Genomic DNA, 25893 nt, shown 5'->3' with positions numbered 1-25893 from the left:
CAAATTTCATCAATCGCTTTAAAACTTTCTTGAAACCTAAAATGTTGTCTTAAATTTTCTTTGTGTAATATATAAATTTGTGACCTGTTTTGCATCCATTAGTTTCTGGCTTTGCGTGCATGTAGCGCGTCAGCATTGTGTTTGTGACCATATGTTCCTCATGATTCTTGCTTCTTATCCTCCCATTTAACACATTTAATAACTCGCCTAAAAGTTTAAACTCACCCTGTTTACTTGTATATCATATGCTTGTATGTAAGTGTATACTCGAGTACATACGCGTATATTCGTGTCTACCTGAGCATATAAGTGTTTATACATATACGAGTATAAGCGTGTATGTACGTGTATAGTCGAATGTATATGTGTATAGATTTAAAATTCTTGCAGATACTCATATACGTATTTATTGATGCATTTATGTGAATACATCTATATACGTCCCTACACGAGTATATGCATATGCATATACTCGTAAATTCAACCCCGTTTACTGTAAAAACAATACATATTAAGTGAAATTACTATTTTAACTTATATCTTCCTTACACTTAACGATTAAGTGGCATTAGAAGAACAATATTAGTTAAGCCTCGTATTATGACCACTTTACCCCATCTTACTTAAATTGTTCTAAAAAATTATTTAAAAGAGATTCAGCTAACTGCTAATGAGTAAGAGTTCTTGAGTCATGTAGGAAGCTTCCTATGCAGTCAATGTGTTCATAATTCTAGCAAACAAAATTTCCCAAGGAAGTTAAAAGAGGTGTTTAGATTTTAAAACTTTTCATATTCACACAAAATATTTTTTTTTCATCAAATAAAATTTTGCCAGTTGTAAAATTTTGTATTCAAAATGTAGTTTCTAACTGCCCTACTCTATAATAAAATTTTCACATTCATTCAAACATTCATTTCCAAGCTATAGCCATTTATTTCACGAATGACCACTTTACCCCATTGACCACTTTCCCCCACCAGACCCTAGTTTTTTTGCATGTAGGAATACAATGCAATGAAATTGCGGACAAAATAGCGAACATGGGCCATCGTGAAAACCTTATCCTCCACTGGAAGTCCCCTGAAGACATTATTCAAAATCTCAGAAACAGTTTCAAAATGAAAGCCCTCCAAAACTGGAACTCATCTCACTATGCCAAAAGATTCAGCCACCTTATCAATATCAACGACAAGATCTGGATGATGCCCAACAGTAGATATGAAGATGTCTTAATCTCTAGGGCCAGGACTCGCACCACTCTTACAAATTACAACTTGTTCCAGATCAGACGGGAAAATTCCCCCCTCTGCTCAAGATGCAAAGTTCCAGAGACACTTGATCATGCAATTCTGGATTGCTCCAAGTATACTAAAGAGAGAGACAGACTGCGGGCTTGTGCCGGCTGTGTGCCTCTGTCCTTCTGTCTTATCTTTGAAATTTCATTTCCCCCCCCCCCCGGTTCTTTTCTTGCCTGCTGGCTCTCTTATCGGTCATCGTTGTTTCTTTCTCCAGTCCATCCCCGAGTTGGGGACCTGGTTTTCTTTTGTCTTGTTGTGTGGCTTGCCACCTTCGTTCGTTCTGTTTCTCATGTTATGTTCTTTCATCAGTGTTTTGGTCTAATTTAAGTTTGCCTGCCCTCAGAATTTCAGTCCTCGATACCTGGATCATTAGGGATAAAGCCACTTAGGTTAAGTGTAGCAAAATTCCCAAAAGAAGAAGAAGAAGAAGAAGTTTTTTCTCTAAGAACCATGCTACTACCATCTATTGTGTTGTCTTTGTACTGTCCTGAAAAAACAAAATCCTGGAAACATTGTGGATTAATAGAGGTATAAGCTTCCTTAGTGGAATAGCAGAAACCTCAATCTGTGTGTGTGAAAGAAAGAAAGAAAGAGAAACCATGCGACTTAACTGGTATAGCAACGGAGATTGTTGCCCCGTAAATAAAGTTAAAACATGTGTACACAGGATTTAAAATTAAGGTTTTTTCCGTAAATAAATAAGGCTGAACTGAATGTGATTTTCCGATGTCGGTCATTTAGTTCACAGATATTTACAAGAAAGGATTTACCGGAGCAAGAATTCAGAAGGTATGTCTATTTAGTTACCTATTATTGGACGGTGCAAAATTAATGAAAAAGGTGCTATAACACCGCACAAAAAAGATTAATATTTTATTTCTCAAATCATACAAATCTTGAAATTATAATATAGTAATATTCGTCTTTTTCCTATCTCTGTATTTCGAATAATATGTATATATCACACAAATCATAAATCATGTCAATTAGTACCGTGTTGTATCGAAACCATGTTCCGTGTTATACAAGACCTTGAAATAATGTAAACCAAGGAATATGTACAGTGTTATATCGAAACCAAGTCATTAGGTGCAAATTTTATAATTGTTGAAATTTCTGCTCAATAGAATATACAAACGAAAACTGGCTACCAGAACAAAGTCCCACTGGTTTAAAAATTAGAGTTGCTATAAACAATAAAACTTAATTATTTTATGTACCTCAAATTAAACCTGTTATGCACAACAAGAAATGGACTGGAAAATTTTTGGTAAAGTCGTAAAAATATAGTTGTAGGCGCTTTTTGAAATGTGTTGGGAGGGGGAGAGTTTGGTGACCTTTTCCCGGAAATGTTTCGAATTTACAAACCTTTGGGGGGGGGGGGGTGATCGTCCCAATCGCACCCCTGTGGATCTGCCACTGCCCCCTTCAGGATCGGGCCAGGGCCAACAGGTGTCCCCCCCCCCTGCCTGCCTCTGTTCACAATACACGCTTCATGTTTCATCGTGAAACTTTTTACGCAGAAACTATTTTTTTTTCTGTTTTTCATAGATAATGCACGTAAGAAAAGAGCACTAAAGTTACATCTATAATTTTATTTGTAGTTTAGAAGTATTAAGCGGTAGTTCGTTCGAAATCATACCTAGTTAATTTCCCATTAAATATTTACTAGTCTGGTTGTCATTCATTGAAATATTAAATTTGTTCCTAAGTAAGAATTGAAAAATATTTAGAAATTGCATAGGAATTGGAGAAAATAGCACAAAATAAATTTTTGATAGTATTTCGTCTGAAAAAACCTTTCTGATGTAGTTAGTAGCATATCATAGTTCATGAAGCATCTAGTTAAAGCTCGAGTTTATATTTTACTCATTTCATGATTCAATTTTAAATATGTAATTTTGTAAATTAATAGAAGGGTTATGTAAAAAAAGGTATATTTTACTCATATTTTACTCATTTTATGATTCAATTTTATAGAAAAATTGAAATTAACAAAAGGGTTTAGAAGTAAAAGCAGAAAATAACATTAGTTGTGTTATCATTTTTGAGAATAATGTTTTGAATATAGACCTCATCAATTTATTATTGTTTCAATTTAGAAGTTCGAATACATTTTGAGAGGCCGACCTATTGCATTTTGAATAAAACTGAAAGCATTAAGTATCAGTTATTCGGCACTTTTTTTAATCAATACAATAAACATATATACATCCCGTTTGATTACAGTTCGTCGTTGTCGAGTGCAAACCTCAAACACGAAGCTTTGTTGAATGCATCTTCAAACCTACGTTATTTAAGAATAATTTTGAAGGTTTTATCTATTTGAAAGTACATTTTACTTATTTTTTTAAGTAAAAACCCGTAAATGTACTTAATTAAATTCTGCTATTTACTTTACTGATACAGTAAAACCTGTATAAGTTGACCACTTGCGGTGCACTATTTTAGTGGTCAACTTAAACAGGTGGTCAACTTAAGAGGTTGAATTATATGATATAGATCTAATTCTGTGCTTGAAGAAAGCGGTCCACTTGGACAGGTGGTCAACTTACAAAGGTGGTCATTTTTACAGGTTTTACTGTACCACGTTTCGCTAACTCTTTTTTAAAATGACAGAAAATTGACTTCTACAATCTGTTATGTGTGCTTAGTAAGGTTAAGATAATGTAAATCAACGCTACATTTGAATTTTAAGAATATTTTGGAGTTAAACAGAACATAGTTATTATAGCTTTTGTTTTCCAAACAAAAATACTTTGTATTTTAACTGTGCATTCATGTTCTCATCATTTTTGGTATGTGGTGTTGGTTCTATGGAAAGTGTGCATTATTTTCAAAAGAATTGTAACGACAATGTCATGTATTGATTGGCCTCAATGATAATTATTCCATTTAACCAGAAACAAAATTTAAGAACAATGAATACTCATTTAAATACAACTGGCATTTACAGTGGCTGCAAACCATTGCTTTGGTTTTTTACTTTACAAGGCATTGAAATAAGTCCTTCTACTGGGAAGAGTTTTTCACGAAAGTTCATAAAACTCTTCGGCAGCATTAACCACATTTCAACAATTTTAATCTTTTTGATATCATGTGTCTTACTGAAATCTACAGCCGGGACAAGCGAATTTAAGTTTTGGACCACTGTTTGGTAAGAAAGTTTAGTTGCTATAACTATAAGATCTGTTTTTGTACTGAAAACTAAGCATATATCAAATCTTTTCAAAAGTATTTCTTCTGTTAAACTTTTAATTAGCTCAAACGACTACATAAAAGTCAAAAGACTATGAGTTATCTCTTGTGCTGCCATATGTGCTTAACAAATCGCTCTAATAATAACAAGTGTTTGGGATTTCTTAGATGTCGGAAACAGTCGTCACTATACATTTCAATTCACCAACATTTTTGAACATTCATTGGGTGAGTCACCTGTTGATTTGTCCATGGCTCCTTTGATGTTACGCTGCATTATAATTCTTTGCAACAAGTGTATAATCATGTTATTTAGCACTTTGTTTTTAGTTTTGAGCATAAGTTTTAGTATTTTATTTAATAATGTCGGTAAATCCGGTGGAAAAGCAAGCGATAGTCTTTGAAATTTTGGCGAAATTCGTCGCACTGTTGAAGAAGCCGATGAAATATTTTCAATCGCGACATTATACTGCAAGTTTCTTACAGGTGCGTTCTTCTTGAACTTGCCAAATAATCGGTTGGAAAATAGTAGCAGATTAGCTTTTAAAGCTGCTGTGTTAACTGAATTACTTTATATGGTATTTTATTTTTCTTTTATTGTGATACTGGCTTCTAAAATGCATGCCAATTCATTAAATGTGCTCAAACGATTGAGACAGAAAAAGTCGAGTGCTGCTTTGACCATCTGGTCTTATTCCATGTTGATGGATATGAAAAAAGGCGCTTATTTCAGTGTTTGGAAGCTATATCCACTGAACAAATTGACAACATTTACATTTTTCGGCACTCTTCTTACGCACGGATTGTTAATCAATTCTCTTTTTGAACCAATTTGAATTATTGTATGGGGATATAATACCTTAATTTAATGCTCGGTCTTCGTCGTTTGTTTTTCACTCCTCCCCCTACTCGGAATTGAATTCTCATATATCATGGAAGTTCCGTCGTATATGACGAAATGGATTCGTAGTAAATACTCCTGTATAAAATTTTCTTCAAATTGATGAAAATTTCGTGAAATTTTTGAGAATGAATTTCTGACCCAGCAAGGAAAGAACTATTCTTAATGACGAACTTTGTCCAACGATTGAAGAGTCCTCGAAAGAGAGCAATGCATTTGTGAGTGTCCCCCCCCCCTCCAATATTTCATATTTAAAAGTCTATTTTGTTAACCGTTTGTTTAATATAAATTTCTGCCAAAAAAAAAACTTCCTCAGTGTGTTTTTACATTTTTTTAAAATATAAGGTTATGATATTATTTCATACTGAAAAAGAAAAGAACGCATTCAATTTCAGAATTTTAAAAATTATTTTTAAGTTAATTACAAACCTTGGGAAGAATCTTGTATGAGAAATTTGCAGTGCAGAAAATCTGAGATATTCATAGAATTGAGTACAATTTGTTTTCAATTTGTAATGCAGACGTAGAGATTTTCTTCAATATAGACGTAAAGGATATTTTCCTTTGACATAAAATATATGAACTTAATTGTCACATTGAGTGAATAGAGCTAGATGCTTTGTACATGAACTGTAGGCCCATCATAAAAAAGAAAAAAAAATTGAAAAAAAAAAATATTAAATGTGGTTTTTAAAAAGGAAGTTGAATAGCTTAATGTAGTTGAAAGTCACACAAAATACTGAAATTTAATGATTTGACTCGAGGTTGCGTTTGTCACAAAATTTTGGATGCAAAAAACAAAATATATACTTTAACGAAGATGAGATTCGAAAAAATGTATCGACGAGGATGGGATTCGAACCCACGCGGGCAGAGCCCAATGGATTAGCAGTCCATCGCCTTAACCACTCGGCCACCTCGTCCTTGCTGATAACTGTTTATTAATGTATAAAAATTCTGAGAGAAGAAAGAGTTTTTGTTTGCTCAAGTTCCAGCTGAAACCTGAACTGCGAATTGGTAAAATTCGTAATAACTTTGTAAACGAATGAGACTTAGACAAATGAAATACTGTATTTTACTGTCGCGTTGCTTTCCTTCCTTAATTTCATTTGTGTTTTAATTAGGTGGAACAAAATGTCTTTGAATTTGTCGCATTAAATAAAGTTTTAAAAATGTGCTTATCGATTGTTCTGTCAATCAAGGAATTGATGTGCAAACTGATGTAGTGATAACACAAATCGTTAAAAAAAATGTAGCATGCATGTTTTGGGGTAACAAGGAACCCCTTTATGAATTTTCAAATTCTTGAATTTAGTATCAAGTTATTTGAGTGAAGTTGTTCATACCACGGTGGTTTGCTCATTGTTTTCGCATAAAGGCAGAGTCATATTCAGTCACGAGCACATGCGAGACAGGCTCAGGCAGGGTCGGATCTATAAATTTTGGGCCTCCCTGGCAACGAAGTCTGTTGGGCTCTTTCTAGTGGCCAGCAGTGTTTATTTGTAACGTGAATAAGCCTTAGGGCTAGTTTTTAGCCTACTTTCCCAGTAAAAGTCAGAAAAAGAAGAAAAAAGCATGCAAGAAGGCTTAATGCATCTTAAAAATATCGTGAAAAACAAAAAACAAAAAAAAAAAAAATCAAAAATAAATAAAATAATTAAATAAGTATCGAAAAATTTAAAATTGGAAAGTAGGGTATTGAGATGGGGAAAAATGTCTGTCGGTCTGTCTGTCTGTCTGTCCCCCCCCCCTAATAACTTTTGAATGAGTAGTCCGATTCGAACAAACTTTTTTTTGTTCGAAAGATCTCGGCAAGGACACCTCATTCCCATATTTCACTTTCTGATTTGAACTATTTTTTGTTCAATTTTGAACAGTTCAAAAAAAACTTAACATTAGCGCCTACGGGGAAACTGAAAGTCAATGTAGATTCCGTACTTGAAGGCGGATTTATTTCAAACAAATTTTGTTGGAAATAGCTCTTGACGCCAAACTCCAGACTCCGACTCCGAGAATTTAGAAGCACCTGACTCCGACTCTGAATCCTGTGCGCGACAATTAATCGGACTCCGACTCCCCGACTTCGACTCTTGACTTCGTAGCTTTGGCAAAAATTTATACACGGAGGACAAATGACTGACTCCGACTCTTGGATATTCGTCTCCGACTCCTTTATCCCACAATGAGATTGACTCCGACTCCGCAGCTATGGTTTTCACTGTGAAATAATTTTTGTTGATATGATTTGTTTTCATTTTCACGCTAAAGTTTTAATTCAGGTATATTCAGTTTTCGGCGAATAAACTCGAAGTCATTTATGTTTCTACATAACGATATGCGCAGACGATTTTTTTTTTTTTTTTGACAATGAAAAGTATTTCTTTAAGTGGACATTTTATTGTTTTTATTTATTTTGGTGGGTGCATTAAGTCATTTAAAAAATTATTTTTGGCAACAGGGGAAAAGAAACGATTTTTTTTTGGATATGATGCATTTATTTTAATAAGCTTATTAATTTTAATTATTATTTTTTCGTTTTGAAAGCTGTTAAAGATTTTTTTTAAAGGGAAAAAAGTGTATTAGCTGCTTTGTTTAATAGGTGCTGCTTTTTCTTTTCTTTTTTTTATTACGCATCTAATTTTTTTAGATGTGTGAGGAATACTTTATTCCTAGAAATTAGCAAAAATATGTTTGAAACAATTTGCGATTTTAGCTATTTTTGAGAATATTGATCAGGCACTAGAAAGTAGTATGGGTATACGGGAAAGTAGGCTCGTATAGTTCTAGACGGAACTTCTTGCTTCAATTGTTTCTGCAATTTCTTTGGCCATTGGGCCCCTTAGTGACGTGGGCCTCTCTCGCACTGCGGGGTCTGCGGGTACGCAGATCCGGGTCTGGGCCCAGGGTAAAAAAAAATTGGAGAGAGGGCACTAAATCTAAAGCAAGAGTTTAAAAATTTGAGCAATGTCACATTGCTCTATGACAAGATTAAACTCAGCAATAATATATTCTTATTAAATTTTAACGTTCTTGCTAATCCAAAAGCCACTCCAGGCTTAATACCATACTTACACTTTTATGTTAATAAATGATACAGTTAAAAATACATAAGTCCTATTGCGACCGGGCAGATTCTGATGAAATTGTTTTTAATAATGTACTAGTGGTACCGCACGGCTTTGCCCGTAGTTGAAAATTAAAAGTTCATTTGTTTCGCCTGTACATTTACAAATAATGGATGACGGATTTCTCGCCAGTTTGCTAAGTTCATTTGCTCGCCAATGTTACGGTTCCACGCTATGATAATTTCGTAATTTTTTTCTTCCATATTGTGATAACTTCTCGCTAAAATTTTCTTAAAATTGGAATAGAAAAAAAAAAAAAAACAAAATCAAATTTTCGAAAAATCGCTTCGAGGTGCACACCTCCATGCTACAAAATAACTTTGTGCCAAATTTCATGAAAATCGGCCGAACGGTCTAGGTGCTGTGCTCGTCACAGATCCAGACAGACTTTCAGCTTTATTATTAGTGAAGATAAAGCTTGACCGCGAAGAGAAGGCGGTTGACCTTGAAGCAAACGCATCATTTGTATCGTTTGTAATAGATTGATTGTAATTATTTTGTGATAGATAGGATCAATGAAAACGGCTCTCACTTTTAGGTGCTTTCTGGTTGATTCTACCTATTACAAATGATACAAAATGAGGTTTCGCTTCAAGGTCATCCGCCTTCTCTTCGTGGTCAAGCTATAACAAACCTTCGGCGGGCTAGTGTACACCGTTATCGGTAGTGTACTTCGACGGCTAAGCTCCCTGCTCACTGTCTTTGGTGAGAGACTTAGCGATATTTCGTCCTTTATTGGGACAAAAATGGCAGTATCTTCCCAAGTTTGGAGACCGTATCGGCTATATATGTCACCAAGTTTGTCGCTAACTCGAGTGGCAATTCTGTACATCATAACCAGACGGACGTAAGTCCAAAACTTGCAATGTTCTGTTTATTAGCGCATTGTATGTAAAATAGGGTGGTTCGAAAATCTTTTTTAGCTAGAGTCCAGGACACCCCCTAATTTTTACTTACTTTTACAAAAAAGGAAGTATTGTATTCGCGAAAAAAATTTCACTCAAAAATCGACCTTAATTTCCATTTTACTCACCCCCGAATGAATGTTGAGTTTCTTTTTTCGACTCGACCACACGTGGATAAGTACCTAAGAACGTATAGACAAGCAAAATATCCATTTTGACGATTCCCGAGTTAATTACAACGAGTTTTCTCGTGTCGTCTGTATGTACGTATGTATGTATGTACGTATGTATGTATGTATGTGCGGATGCGTGTATGTATGTCACGTAACTTAAGAGCGGTATGTGTCAGAGAGTTGAAATTTGGTACGCAGACTCCTAGTGGGGTCTAGTTGTGCACCTCCCCTTTTGGTTGCATTCGAGAGTTTCTAAAGGAGTCTTTTGCCCTTTTTTGGGGGGAAATCATTGTCAATTTCGATGTAAACTCAAGTGGTGTTATAATTTGGCGGACAATTGGCGATGTACCGCCAGTCTTTTGGTCGCCAAGTTTTGTCGCCAACTTGGCTACAAATTTGGCGATTTTTTCCCCCAAATCTGATTTTAATTTGGCCACTGTTGGTGCTATTTGGAGAGTAAACTGTTGAATCACATTAAAATTGCCAGTAATGGGGAAATGACATTAAATTGGAGTAAAAGGAAGTCATGTGATGCACACATCAGCTCGTTTTAGACTTATTAATAGTATTATGGCTGTAAAAGTTTTAGCTGCTTACTCAAATTTTAATAGGGTGGTCAATGACCCCTAATTCAACATTAGCCGTAGCATAGAAAATGTCACAAATTAAGAAACACCTAATTTTCCCAGCTGGTTTTTTTGTCAATAATTATTTTATTGTAATGTATATGCATAATACTCGTGTATATTATAATATGTAGCGTTGCTTTTTCATTTCAATGTACTGTTTTAATTTCGATGCAAACTCAAGTGGTGTTATAATTTGGCGGACACTTGGCAATATATCCCCAGTCTTTCGTTCACCAAATTTTGTCGCCAACTTGGCAACAAATTTGGTGATTTTTTTTTTAAAATCTGGTTTCAGTTAAGCCATTGTTGGTGATATTTAGAGAGTTAACTATTGAATCACATTAAAATTGCAATAATGGGGAAATAACATGAAATTGGTGTAAAAGGAAATCATGTGATGCATCAGCTCGTTTTTTTTTTTTTTTTTCCCCATCTATAGTCGAGTTGTATTATCCAGCATCACTCAATCCCAGTAAGTAATATTCCCCCTACGAAATCATAATCTTACACTAATGCGTTTCGTTTACCTGACACAGACGTGTAACATGAAAGATTCTATTCTAAGAAATCAGTTTTTGGAGTCCAATTTCCAGTTGCGTTCAATCCAATTTTTCATGAATTCATAAATTAATAAAAACTTGAATTTGAACTTTGAGAAGTTTAGTTTATTTAAAGAAAATACGTTTTAATCGGTTTTAAAAGAAGAGTATACATTTAGTGTACTCATTTTATAATAGAGCCTTCGGAAAATATATTTTTCTTTCACGAGATTGATTTTAAAAGTTAAACCGCAACGCTATCATTTAACTTTGTTATGAGGGATAGGAGAAGAAGAAGCATAAGTTATCGTATATTACCGTAAATTGAAAATCAATGGCGGGATAAAAACATATGCAAATCAGCTTTGTGATAACCATGCACGCATGAAAATACTTATTTATCGATTTTTATTTTATTTATTCATTTATTTATTTTTTTACGGATCTTTCCGCTTAAAAGAAGAGGAAGGGGAGTTGAAAAAAGATATTCTTGTTGTGTTGATGTTGTTCTTTAAAAGAAAGGACATTAAAGATCAGTCTGCAGATGAATTAAAATGATTACAACAGTCAATTAGTTTAGCTTTGAACCATGTGGATAACTTCGTACCACTTGATTTTTTTTAGCATATTTTGCTTCAAAAGGAAATTGTTGATGGCCCAATCATGTTGAAGCTAAGTTCTTAATCAAAATCAACAGCATTTGAGTTGAAAGTGAAAGTATTAAGGTATATTGAAGTTAACTGAAGTGATAAAAAGGAAAATGAAGCAAATTAGAAGCAGTTGGAGTACAGAGACAAACGCTATGTCTGATATTTAATGAAAAAAATGGCGATGAGCTCTAAACAAGCCTCAGTATGAAACTAGAGAAAAAGTGAAAATAATGAAGTTCAAATAATTGTAAAAAAAAAATGTCGGACAAAGACTGAGTAAAAAACTATGTAATTAAAATCTTCTTTGCACGTTACTGACGGTTAGCCAAATATTTTGTCATGTATTCAACTTTTGAATCGATAATTAACTACAGTCACTCAAAAATATTTCGGACCATCTGGGTTATTATTGTTCACCACTTTTTATTTTATTATGTTTGACTTCAAAAGGAAACTGCCGATGGCCCAATCCTGCACTCTGCTGGCAATATCAGCCTCGTCCTGTTTTATTTTTAAAAATAAGTTTGAAACACTGTCCCCAGTTCATTTTATTATACAATTATTCTAAAGTGACTGATTGGAAGCTACTTTTGAATGACTTTTTGAAGGGGTTGAAATATCTCGTCTTGTATTGTAATCTTTGATGTAATATATATGTACTGTATGCCAAAGAAATTAATGTTTAAAGATTCATTTAAATATAAGTATAGTAAGAAAACTTTATTCGAAATTTACAAATTTTATGTATAGTTTTATTATGCGAACGTAAATGTGCAACCAAAACTGTTTTTATGCAGTGGATAGGGATCACATAAAAAAAAATCGTTCGAAACTTCACAAGTTGTTTCGAACGATAGTAAAAAGTTGTTTTTTTTTTTTTTTTTGCAACACATTTAAAAAAAAAATTCATGCATAAGGTAGGGCCGCATAAAATAAGTCTCACGTAGAAAACACCCCAAAACTTACGAAATAACTGGGAATTGCTCCTTTGAACGAAATCAAAATAAACCAAGTAATGATAATTTTGCCGACTGATCAGACAAAATTTTCCAAATAAAGAAATTTTGGGAGGTCACAGTGACCTCCCATCGGGGTGGCTCTGTCATCACTTGAAGATACTACCTCGTGCTCATTTTATAAATAGTTTCGCCGATTGAGTCCCAATCTGGTTGATATTTTCTTATAACACACACAAAAAAAAAAAAAAAAAAAAAAAACCGCCCCTCCCCCTCAAAATAAATAAATAAATAAACCGCACCACAAAAAAACAGGCTTAAATATATATAGAAACTTTTAAAAAACTAACGCTTTCTTGATTTTTTTAACCTACGTTTCTGTTACGAATAACAAAATGTTTTGTGATTTAAAAATGTTTACCACAAAAAACTAAATTATTTACTAATTTCTGTTGTTTAATTTCCTCCTTATAATCAAAATAGACGAATTGTTAAATCTTCGATGAATTATGTTATATAGTGGTAAGTTCATCATATCAAAATAGTTTGATTTCTAAAAAATATTTTGGTTCAGCTAAGGAAGAGACACAATGTTCTAATTTAAAAAAAAAAAAAAAAAGTGCTTTCAGCGCATAAATAAAATTTCTGATCACTACTGCTTCTAAACATTTCGGTTTTTCTTTTCTGAAATCTTGATTGCTAGTCGAAATTTTACTACCAGCATCCTCATCCATGCAGATCTTAAGGTTCAAAATCAATAATTAGAACTTCGTATGGGTAAGAAAAATTTTCAACAATCCAAAAATTTCTTTAAGAAACTTCATCTACATTAGAAGCAGTGCTATTTCAACACGGGCTGAGGAAGTTAAAGGATGAAAGTGGGATGTACCATTTAAAAAAAAAAAAATATGATGGCAAAGCAACAAGAGTAGTTACACTTTATGTTGTTTCTTAGGTGCAGTGCGATGTATTAGTAGCTTTAAAAATAGTTCGATTTAATCAACGTTTCCAGTAGCAACAAAACATGAATATAGTACTATAATTTTCAGCGAAAACATGCAACAACACCCGGAGGAATACTTCTCAGGGACGAAAAAATATATTACCTGGAAACCTGTCAAAAGAAAATTTATTAGCAATAAAACAGCACCTTTAAATCTAGAAATTTTCTGCAGGTCAAAAGGGAAAAAAGGAAAGTGCGCAATTTATGGATGTCATAAAATAAATGAAAATCCTGCCGAGGAACTTTTTGCATAAGCCTGTTAATGTCTGATGTTGGGCTTGACGTGTTTATGATGATTAGAAATGTACGTGATGGAAAATTCAAAAGGTGAAACAGGTGTTAGTTTTTTCCCCCGAAATACAGAAGCAGAAGATGCCCTACAGTTTTGAAATTTCGGAAAATGAAAGTTTAAAAATTTGTAGCAGTGATTGATTGATATTTATTAGGTATTTTTCTCATAAGTTTTGCAAATTAGCAATGGGGTCGTTTCCAAAATTTTAAAAGTATTTTTTTCTGAAAGAGCATGCTTAAAAACATTGGCCATTTTTTAAATAATTTCTTCAAGTTTAATATTTTTAAGAAATTACTTAAATCGGTGCTCTTTTATCGTTTAACGCTTCTGCCGATGACATCACAAATGATGAAATGCCATTCAGTGTTGCCATTCACGGTCCAAAATATTTAATTCACATCTTTACTCACGTGTATTGGCAACGATATGGTTGATAGCAAGCGTAGAGCGCTATTGTAATTCGTTTCTTGATTATCATAACGTGGATATGCGGTAGAAAGGTGTGCCATAGTTCATCATTTGTGACGTCGTGAAGACAACGCCTTGTTTGAAGAATCGGTCATTTAAAAAAATTAATTAAAAAATAACTGTTGGGAAAATAAAAGTATTTTCTGAGTCCATGTTTTTTTTTCTCTATCTATCAATGTCAGTCACAAAAAGTACTACTTTTGACTGAAGCAAACAACCCCACTGCAAGCTAATGTTACCTTTTTTTTTCGACTGGATCAAAAAATTTGGTGGGCCGCATAAAGCTCATGCGTTGCAGATTGAGCATTGCTGCTTTTAAGTATATGGGCTATGTCCGATTTGTTTCACCATAGTGACTTGAAATTTAAGAATGTGTAGTTGTTAATCTGGGGGCAGTTAACTGGGTTGTTTTTTCCCCCCATTTTTAAAAAATATTTTCTCTGAAAGAGCATGGACGAAAACAAATAGTGAGTTACTTTTTTTTCTTAATTTTGACTTATTTTCTCTCTCAAAAAAAAAATCTTAAATGACGTTCAGTAGATGTTTTGAGTTTCGCTGCTGACGTCACAAGCAAACAAGTCGCTAAGGTTACTGGAACAAAGTTTCAGGGCATTTCCAGATTATTTCATTTAACTAACAATTCTTATTTCCATAACATTAACCACAGTGAAAACCACCAGACGTCCTTTATCTTACCAGAAAAGACAACTACGTGCTCCAATTCAAGATGGCTGTCTTCACATGTGGCGTCATCCGATGATATATTTTGTTATGCAACCCAAATTCAAAATAGTAGGATATCAGAATTGTTTGAACAAAACTTGTCCTTGAATCAGGAAAAATGAACGCATGCAAATTGAAAAGACTAAAACTCGTTATTCATGAATGGGTAAATAAATTTAAACAATTTTTCGGATATTATTTTAACAATTTATGAATCATAAACACATTCGAAAAATAGATAAATTTTTTCTATGGTTCAAAAAAGGAGAATAATCTATTCATTCAATGTGAATTTAAAAAAATAACGAAAATATTTGCATATACCTGTTACCCTATAGTTTGTCACAAGTATGGAGCTTAGCGCCCGGATAATTTTATGCGCTTTTAAAAGCCTTTAATTGCTCAAAATGGGTGGTCAAAGTGATAAATATGGGGGGGAAAATGAAGTTACATATTGTATCATTTCTTAAAGTTAGAAAAAAAGAAAACTATCCAACTCAATTCAAATGAACGCTTTACAGTATATGGTATGTAAGATTTTAAAGGAACATAGGACTGACCAACTAAAATGTAACTGAAGTAAACGAGGTAGAAAAATTGTAACACCGGAAGAGATGAACCCATATTAATGTAAATTGTCCAAAATAATTGTTGAAAAATGCTTCTTACGTCCATAAGTGTTGGACAGAATGTAGAATTATCTTATCCACGCTAACTACGCTTGGACGGTTGCATAAACTGCAGTTTTAATTGCGAATCTACGAAGTAAAACCAAAGTTCAACATAAAGCAGAAACGTGCACTACTCTCCTGGAGCAAAGAGAAGCTCAAGCAGGGGCAACAAGGTTGAAAAAGTATTATATTCAGTGATGATTTTTTTTTTTTTTTTTTTGAAATATCTGTGAACAAAAAAGATGTTTCGTTCAGAAAGAAAAGCGTATGAGAAATTTTGTGTAATGTCGTTCTCTCCACTTTGACACATCCCTCTTGGTTTGTATGTGTATGAGGGTTGTTGGAATTGGGAAGTTGTATATATTTGAAATTAAAACAATGTGTGAGCTCCTCTGTTAATCAATAATACTGCATGATACTTCATCTGAGGCACAGCAGTTACACATTTAGTGACACATTTTATCTTTCAGGAAGATTTTACTCCGTGTCACATCTCTAAATCAACTTACAGATTTTAAACAGAAAGAGGAATTCCGGTATTAAACTGATCAAACAACTTTACCAATTTTAATACGATCAAGAATTAGTGGTACCCACAAATTTAAAGAAAGTGGTTCAAGACCTGGTGCCCGCCAACAAAATTGAGATCTTTGCCGCATTGAAGAGGGTATGGAAACAGTATCAGAAATGATTAATGTAAACAGGTGGTAGAATCCGTGTGAGACAGGATTAAAGCATTGAAGCTAGCACAAAATGACGCATTCTAGTACTGATATTGTTTCTTTTGAAAGTGTTTTTCCCCCTTTAATTTGAATATTATAATTTTTTGATTCAATGCAAATCTTCATCACTATAAACGTTTGGATTATTCTGTCTAAGATTATTTTTAATTGAGTATATTTGAAATGAAATACTCGCTTTAAGGTCTACAAAAGGTGGCATGTTCATTTAAATACGTAGTTTGCACTTATATTTGGTTAGAATAAACTTTTTTCCAAAAAGTGGGAAATACTATTTTGAATTCGGGTTGTAGAAGCGTGACATTAAAAAAAATAAATGAAAATTAAATGTTGGGAAAGAAAAAAAATCTGGCTCCATGTTGTTATTATTATTATTTGCTTATTCTATCAATTTCAGTGACTCAAAGTAGCATTTTTGACTGAAGGAAACGCCCCCATTCGCTACTGTTCAAACGCATGTGCTATGGTTCAAATGTTAGTCCGCAAATTGCGTTTACGTTTCATTCACTAGATAGTTTATGGCACCAAACAAATTTTATGGGAGAATTACTTCTACACCCGTTTTGCATTGCATAGCATAGTACGATGTAAGACGAGGGACTTTAACCACTTCAAAAGAGCATTCCAGCCATTTGAGTAGCCATAGGAAGGATCCAGGAAATGTCGACTCTCCCCGAAATGAAAAAGAAAATCCCAAAGTGAAATTGTGCATTTTTTTTTTCACACACAGGTGTCCTGCTGGTTTTGCACAAAAAAAAAAAAAAAAGCCTCAACTTTGAGTACATACAATGACATATATTTCCTCTTTCTTAATATAGGGAAAATCTAATTCAAAAACATTAAATTTTTCTTCTTTTTTCATTAAAAAAAAGTTATTGTTTCGCAAAAAAAAATGATGTTACGATAAAATACACGTTCATTGTATAGTTCCTGGTTAAAAGCACCTTCCGTTTGTTTTAAGAGGATTGAGATAATAACGTTTTGAAGAACAGAATTTTTATTAGAAGATTTGAAGCAATACTGGATTTGAGAGAGAGGACATCGGTTTGCTCTCTATTTTTTTAACTGTACATATAGTCGGGCTCATCCGAAATAAAATCGCTATAGCTCTGATTTAAGAGTATTATCCAAAACAGTAACTTCGGAATTTTTTGGTTACACAATAATCCGTGTTCAGTGTTGTAAACTTATTTTAAAGAAAACTGTAGCGGACGGTTATCATAACCTTGGCAGCAGAGTGCAGCATTGAACCTTCTTTAATTTCTTTTGAGGTGAAACATATGAAATGGTAAACAGTTAACCGAGATGGTTTGAAGTTACTTTGAGTAGTGACTGTGTGTAATTAATACCGATTCAAAAACTGGTTACGTGAGAAAAATCTTGGCTAACTCTATCAATGACATGCAAGGAACATTCTAGTTCTATAGTTCTCCATTCATTTTTTGACATATTATTGCTATTATTCTAATTATTTTGCTAATTATTTGAATTTCATTGTTTTTACTTTTTTTTCTGCTTATGTATTGAGACTTAAGTTGGGAGCTCATTGTCATTTCATTGGTGAAACATCAGACCACTTTTGTCTCTGTACTCTAACTGTTTCTACTTTCTTTCTTTTTTATCCTTTATTTTTTCGCTTTTGATTCAAATGATGTTTATACTGATTCTGAGCAAAAACTTAATACAATTTTAAATAAAATTCAAGATAAAAAAACAAAACTTTCTTTATTTTGATTTGCATCTTAGCGGTGTGCCAGTTGAATGGGGCCCAGAGGACAATTCCGCCAATTGCCTCTAGTATATCTGAACGGCAATAATTGTTTCAAATATTAAAAGATATACAAGCTTTAATGTTTCATAACTATGTAACCAAAACTAAAGTGAAAATTTTTCAAACGTCACATATGTAAATTTTTTTTATTAGTAGGAAACTCCCTGAGATTTCTTACTTTATCTAGTTTGATTTACACTATTAGTCGTAAGAACTTTTTTTTTTAAATTAAGCTCTTATGTTTGAAAAATAGGTAAGATTTTAATTCTGTTTTAATTTTAAAGCATAGTTTTTATTTACACTCATTTTCCTTAGAGGGAGAAACAATTTCATTTTGTTCTAATTGCAAAGGGAGGATAGAGGGACAGCTATCGTTACTTTAATAAGAATTTGATAACTACACGGAATATGGTTTAGGTTAAATTACAATGTGCGTATTTTATTTAATAAAATTATTCGTTTTACTTCAGGGGGTTACCTCTTCAAGTAATTATTTTTTTCTTCAGTTCTTTCTTCTTTTTACTTTATTTTGAATCTTCGTTCAGTGACTCAAGAGTCTTCTTTCAAACTCTTAGTAACTCTTCTACGTACGGGTAGAACTAGTAAAAAATAAATAAAAACTTACCACTTGATTTCTATGCCTCATGCATATGAAAAATAGATTCAAGAAGTATTGTTATGCGAAGAAGAATCAGGTTTAAAAAATGCATTCTGCTTCGTCTGTTGATAAAACTCGAGCGGCGTTCCACATCGTGCTTAAATATATCTTAGGTTTTCTTCCTTTTAATGGAAATCGACTCTTAGTTGCAGGCATTTTGAAATTTTTATCCATTTTAGGTAGAAAAATTTTGTTGGAGGAAGAATAAAGATCTGATTTTCGCAAGACAAGTTTTCTCTGACTTGATTTTATGCATTAAACATTAGAAATGTTTTTAGAAGGGCTAAAGATAGTTGAAAAGGAAGAAGTAGCTATAGAAACATGGCAGCTTTTCTCTTTTTATATCGCTACTAAATTTCGGATTGGCGTTATTTTTACATCACCCGTTTTCCACGTGTTTTTATTCGAAGATATTTTTGTGCGTACCAAAAGTGTAAAACTTTATATTTTTGCTTAGTGTACTCAATGAACCTGGAGTATATGCAATAAAAATCATTAAAATATGGATACAAAAATGCACTAAGAATTCAAAAATGTGCACTAAAATTTTAAAAATATGCGCCAATAGCTTGTTTACTTGCGTACTAAAAAGTTTTCACATCTGAATGAAAATGATTGGCCTCTTTATATTTTTTAATTTGTTATTAAGAAGATAAATGTACAGGGTGTATATAAAGTCTTGTACTGATGAAGAAAATTTATTTTGAATACACTAAAAATGAAAATATCCTTCTAGCATCTGCAGGTACTGCTGGGCAATATTTGAAGTACTAAGCTTTGTCCCGTGTTGACTTTCCCTCTTTTAACAAAATTAAATTACAATTCCATCTGTAGTCTAATTTCTTCAATGATTGAAATATAACTCCTCACGACTAAATTTTTGCTTCTTTGAACATAACTAGAAAATTCGAATAACTATCCTAAAGTTCGTCTCTCAAAAGTCTCGGTCATTCGGACCTAATAATATGAGTTAAACAAACACCCTAATGGGGTGGATTCCAAAATTTTAAAAGTATTTTTTTCTGAAAGAACATGCTTAAAAACGTAGGTTCTAACCATTTTTAAAATAATTTGTTTAAGTTTAATATTTTTAAAAAATTACTTAAATCGTTGCGCTTTCATTGTTTACATTTCTTGCCGATGACATCACAAATGATGAAATACCATTCTGTGTTGCCATTCACAGAGCAAAATATTTAATTCGCATCTTTACTCACGTGTTGCTATCAACGATATGGTTGATAGCAAGCGTAGAGCGCAATTTTAATTCGCTTCTTGATTATCATAACGTGGAAACGCGGCACAAAATGCGCCAAAGAGCATCATTTGTGGCGTCATCAAGACCACGCCTTGTTTGCAAAATCGGACGTTTTAAAAAATTAATTAAAAAAATAACTGTTGAGAAAATGAAAGAATTTTCTGGGTCCATGTTATTTTTTTTTTTGCTTATTCTATCAATTTCAGTGACTAGAAGTACTACTTTTGATTGAAGGAAACAACCCCATTCAGACACTCGCTGATTCTCCCCTCCCCCTACCACGCAGAAACCCTTTTATTCTTTTTATTCTCCCATTTGCAACGGAAAAGGACGGTGCTCATTTCTACAAAATGTTTTGCAACAGGCGAGGCGCTTGACTTATGATCTTTGTGAGAAACAAAATATGTTTTTTCTTAATATAATTGTTTTTTAAACAAGTGTACCAATATGCAATTTACCAATGATGCACTCTGTCAGGGTACAACACACACATATAGGTAATAAATATAGCAATTTGTATAAATTTAACTGCCAACAAAATAACTAGGGTCTGAAAAGCACTTTGAAAATTATATTTTTGTGGAAAATTTCGTAATATTATTTACAACCAATTCTGCAAATTAAATTGCACAGTCATTTTTTTCTCCTTTAAAAGAAATATTTTATGGAATTCAGGATATTTAAGCTTTTAAGTGATTTACGATGACAAATTTAAAAAATATGAAGGTACATAATAAAATGATTTTCAACGAATCTGTAGAAATCCAGCTTCCTGTTGCGATTCATATTTCAAATTTCTATAAAAAGTTTCTTAAAGCCTCCGTAATTCAAAACCTCTTTATCTCGATTTTTTTAAATGTGAAATTCGAAGTATACAGATTCGATTGTATGCAATATTCCCACTGCGCGGCTCATAAAATTAAACATATTTAACAATTTGCAGAATCTAGATGACAAAGAAAGGTTGCCTATACGTGGATTTAACAAACAATCTCATTTCTAAATCGAAGTGTCAAAGCAGTCACTCAATTATCAAAAAATTGTCGCAGCAGAGGGAAGCGTCTTTATACTTGAGGGTCACTCATGGAGCAGATTTTCAATGGCATTGGGGGGGGGGAGCGAAGTGAATTTTTGACCTTTGTTACACAGAAAAAAGTCATAGTGATTTTTTTCTTTTTCTTCTTTTTTTCTTTCTCTTCCCTCTTCTTTTTCTCTTTTTTTTTTTGAGACTAACGTTTGGGGGGGGGGGGTTGTCCCCAAAATCCCCCCTTAGCTACGCCCCTGGTTACTGGGGGTAGGACCTTTTTTCGAAATTGAGCAAAAAAAAGTAGAATTAACTAATCCAAAAGAAGCCAAACGTTAGATGAAATGTAGTTGCATGAGAGAAAAATAGTTTAAAAAGTCTAAATAAAAAAAAAGCATTAAAAGGCTCAGAAAACTGAGTTGACCTGAGAGCGATGTCGTAAATACCCATGTCTGTTACTGGTGTCTTTACCCTAAATGTTATATTTTTTTACATTTTTTTCAAAACCGGAGGGGGACAAGTGCACCTGTAATCTGGCCCCCTCACTTTTTCAAGGCATGAGCCGCCACTGTATAGTTTATCTAGCGCACTTGGAGCAAAGAGCATTGGGCAAAGTTAAAGACTTGGTTTCGTTTACTTATTCATTCCTTTATTAAATCATTTATGTTTTCATTTATTAATTCATTCATTGACATTCATTCGCTTATTTATTCACCTATTTATTTAGTCATTCATTCACTTATTTTCTCATTCATTTTCTATTTTATTCACTCACTCATTTTTTCACATTGATTAATTTACTTATTAGTGTACTGTTCCATTATTTAGTCATTCATTTGACGAAAAATGTTTTTAATAATTAAATAGAAAATATTTGTACCTCAGAGCCAGAAGGACGTAAGTCACACTATGATAATTTTACAGGCGAGAAGAAAAACTTTTTTCTGGCGCATGCAAAGGATGGGACTCGCGCTCTTTTAATCCTGATAAAAATTGAAAAGGATTTTCTTTTAAGAATTATGTTCACATGACTCGATGCGGAATAGGTTTCTGCATACAGTGCACTAATAAACGGAAAATCGCAATTTTTGCACAACGTATGACTCTGAGGTTCACATTCATGTGAAAAAATTAGTTTTTTTCACTTAGTTCCTTGTGTTTTTAAAGTTATAATTTCCCCCTTCTTTTGAAGACACAAAGGTGCTGCCAAAAAATGAGAAATAGTATTTTAATATTGCTGTGGGAAGGTAAAGTGCAGGAACTGCAAATTTTTCATTTTTGTGCATTTTTTAAAATTTATTGTACTTTAGCTCTATTGTACACACTTGCTTATTTGATTTACGCTGAAAATAAAGCATAAAAAGAAATTCAAATTACGGCATTTCTATGTTGTTGGTGTGGTATCCAAAACGCGTTTCGATAATTGGGAATCTGGCCATCTTTCTTCATTGGCATCAATTTTGGCTGCAGCGCGAGAGATATTTTTCTTTGCAAATCAAAGCAGAGATCGGCAACATCTATTCACATAGGGTTACTATAAATCAGCATGGTTACCAAAATAAAATTATTTACGCCAAAATTGAGACGACCACGCCAGATTCCCAATTATCGAAGTATCCCCCTTTCATTTATAACAGCGAATGAACCGTGCACTTCAAATACAAACGCTTTTATTTTATCATTATAAAGTTTACATATCTTTTATATATGATACACTGATGCATCACTGTCAAAGTGTAAAGTAAAACAGACTTCGAACAGATGTGTATTATACATCTGTTCTCAAGCATGAGTAAGCCAGATAAAATAGTGATCCAAGTGTACAGTCTTTGAGATAAAGGTAATGATCAAGGTCAGATCAATAATGTAGAAACTTCAAGTGTAAGCAATATGTCTTTGAATTATTTATATATAGTGTGTGTTATTGATTTTATTGGTATATAATGAACAATGTCAGTTTGTAATAGTTGTGTCTATAAATGATTTTCATTAGCCATGAATAAACGTGGCATCATAGTTAAGTACCCAGCTCTGCCTTTTTCCATACCCATTGCTACTTTTCTCGTCGATAGAGAGCGCGCACTATCCAGTTATGAGAATTAAAAATGAACTTTCTTTTCTTTGAATTTTTTTTTCTTTTTATTTCACATCCAACTTTTCAGTCACATCAGAAATATTTAAAAACTGAAGAGCTCTGCTTTATGAAACTGTTGTCCTAGTTTTGTGATGCTATAAAAGTTGTAAATAACTCTCTTTTCTAGTATACAGAGCAAATGTCCGTTCTCACCCCAATAATTTCTGAACGGCAAATGCATAAAAATTGGGTCTATGTAGTAGAGTTGCCATGCGCTACACAATTAAGCCGTTACCAGCGCCACCTGATGGCAAAGCTCGGAGTCAGTGTTCTTATCTCAGAAACGGTGCCAGATACGGGTAAGAAAGTCAACTACAAAAATGTTCAACATTATCAAATTAAGAAAGAAAATATATCTTCTGCACAGTAATGTTGAGAATGCACCTTTCTTTGATCAAAAGTACTCTTGCCGGAAAGGAGCCTCATCTATCTGCAATGCTCAAAACGGTATATTTCAGCACAAATACACAAGACACGGGATTGCACTTTCCGATGCACATTGTGCATTGTGCAACATGGTAGGTGACCGCTGGCATAAGCATACGTAATACGGTTTCAAAGTTCCTGCAGTATTTGTGAAGAGGTTGCATACACTCGCTATGTGAGGTATTTTTACCAAAAAAGATGTAAAAGTTCAGGTCAGGTGAACGTGGAGGTTATTCTATGCAGCCACCACACCTGACGACTGCATTTTACGCCTACTATTTTCAACATTGCTGTGCAAAAGATGTATTTTATTCTTCAATTTGACGATGTTTTTCAAGTGACTTTTTCCTGTATATCCTACAGTTTCTGAGATAAGAAAGGTAACTCAGAGCTTGGCCACTAGGTGGCTCTTTTTGTGGCTTCAATGTGTAGCGCCCGGCATCTTTGCTATACCTATTCCCTCTTTTTTTTAATATAGCTTTTATAACTATAGCTCTTGCCGTTCAAAAATCATTTGGGCTACAACATACTTGAGCAGGCACCCTGTATATAAAATGCATTTCGACTTAAAACAATTTTTATTCTTGGAAATTCTGTGCCTATTTAGAAGCGAGAATTTCCGTGATGTTAAAGTCATTATTTCAAAGACTCTAAGCATGATAGAAACAGTTGGCGCAGTGTATTTTTTTTTATTTATATTTTTTAGAAATTTCTATAGTACTAGTCAAGGACAACTGAGGACGGGCATTCTCAGATTGTTTCTGCTCGTAGTTTTGAATAGCTACTCGGTTTACTTATTTTTTGTCGATGTTTTTACTCATCTCTTGAGATGCTGCTGAAATTTCTATCTTATTTATTTGTGAATAAATTTTGACAAGTTTCTTTAGGCCATTGAAACATTTATGCGTTCATCTGCACTCATTTAACAGAAACATTCAACTTTTTATTTCGAGTCTCTATACGAGTGTTAACGATACAAACCATGCTCATTAGCTTTTTATTGCTTTCTTGCATGCCCTTTGAAAAGTTTTGCAATGGCAAAATGTTCCGGTTTACAGATTTCAACTAAACTTATTTTTACTGCTGAAAATATGCATACACTTAAACAGTCATACAAAAGAAGTCATGCGATGTTCACATTTTTTTAAGTTCTTAGCTAAATATGTTATGTTTGTATCGTTAATCCAATAAATGATCCTTAGATGGAGCGGGGGGGGGGGGGGAGCCGAAGAAAAAATTAAATAGGTCTAGTTTTCTAAAGCGGGCAATTTTCTTTTCCACTGAATGTGTTTAATCCGCAGTGTCGTAGCAAGAATTGAATGTTTGATATTTTTATCGTTCTCAATGAGCTTTTACTGAGGACATAATCTTTTGGTAAGCAAATAATAAAATAATTGACATTAAAAACAAATGACACGTTTTGAAAAAACCGCAGATATCCTAAAGTCTTTTCTTAAAAGATAATAGCAATATATTGCTCAACGTCTATCAATTTTTAAAGTATTTTATTTATTCAATTGGAAGCCAGTATTTCCAACAAGATTTGCGAAATAATTGCAGCAACACTATCAGAGAATCATTTACACAAAATCAAATAGAAAACAACATGCATATTGTGTCAGATGGGATTACAAAATACCATACAAGTTACCATATTCAAAGGACTTTGATTGTGATATTTTGTGAACATTCAAGTTCACTGCTATGAATATGCAACTACCCATCAGCATTTAGAATAAAAGACAAACTTAAGCAGAGTTTTGCAGATATATCTGAATGTTTGTCGCAGTTTATTCGTCTTCCAATGGCCAGGGCTTGAATAAAATATTGGTAGGTTCTCTAGGCCACATTTTCTCGGGGCACCTCCGACGTCGGACTTTTTTATTTTGGCCGTTGGCTAAAATAAAATCAGCCATTTGGAGACTCCTAAAGATTAGGGCCTAGTGGCCTGTTCCGTAAACAGGCACTGCCAATGACATTACAGCCTGGTGCAGACCATAGTTGTCCCATGTCCTTTTCATCATCCGGCATGTTGCAAAGCAAAGTTCCTCCATTTTCCTTAGTAGTGATACTTCAGGTCTTCTCCGACAGATTCAAGCGTTCTAGTTGGTGGTCGTCCATCTTTTCTCTCGCCTACTATATCAGTAAATGTGAGGTCTTACTTGGTGTTCAGTTCAGCTAGAATGTCCGAGTTACAACATTCTATTACATTTTAAGAAACTAATAATGTCACGCTCTGTGTGTTTTTTGTGAAATTTCAAAAATTTACAAAAATTTGCTGCCGAAAATTCTCATGATCAGCATCAAACGTTTTTATTAACAGTTTCCATTAGAATGTAAGTAAGTTATTT

At 33.5% G+C, this 25893-nt stretch overlaps 1 protein-coding gene and 1 non-coding gene across 2 annotated transcripts in view; both read right to left on the bottom strand.

Annotated features, from left to right (window-relative positions):
- The window catches only part of LOC129224958 (39S ribosomal protein L21, mitochondrial-like), a 79075-nt gene extending 53502 nt beyond the window's left edge, over positions 1-25573 (bottom strand). The window contains exon 1 of the mRNA XM_054859505.1: positions 25525-25573. Within this exon, the coding sequence (XP_054715480.1) occupies positions 25525-25573 (49 nt within the window). The remainder of the gene's footprint in view (positions 1-25524) is intronic.
- Trnas-gcu (transfer RNA serine (anticodon GCU)) lies at positions 6239-6320 on the bottom strand. Its single transcript has one exon. It is a non-coding gene; the product is annotated as a tRNA-Ser (tRNA).
- Positions 25574-25893: the final 320 nt, after the last annotated feature.

Source organism: Uloborus diversus, chromosome 6 (genome assembly GCF_026930045.1).
Source record: "Uloborus diversus isolate 005 chromosome 6, Udiv.v.3.1, whole genome shotgun sequence".
In the NCBI taxonomy this organism is placed as follows: domain Eukaryota; kingdom Metazoa; phylum Arthropoda; class Arachnida; order Araneae; family Uloboridae; genus Uloborus; species Uloborus diversus.
Note: the sequence above shows the minus strand (reverse complement) of the source record. Positions and strands in the feature narration are given on the sequence as shown.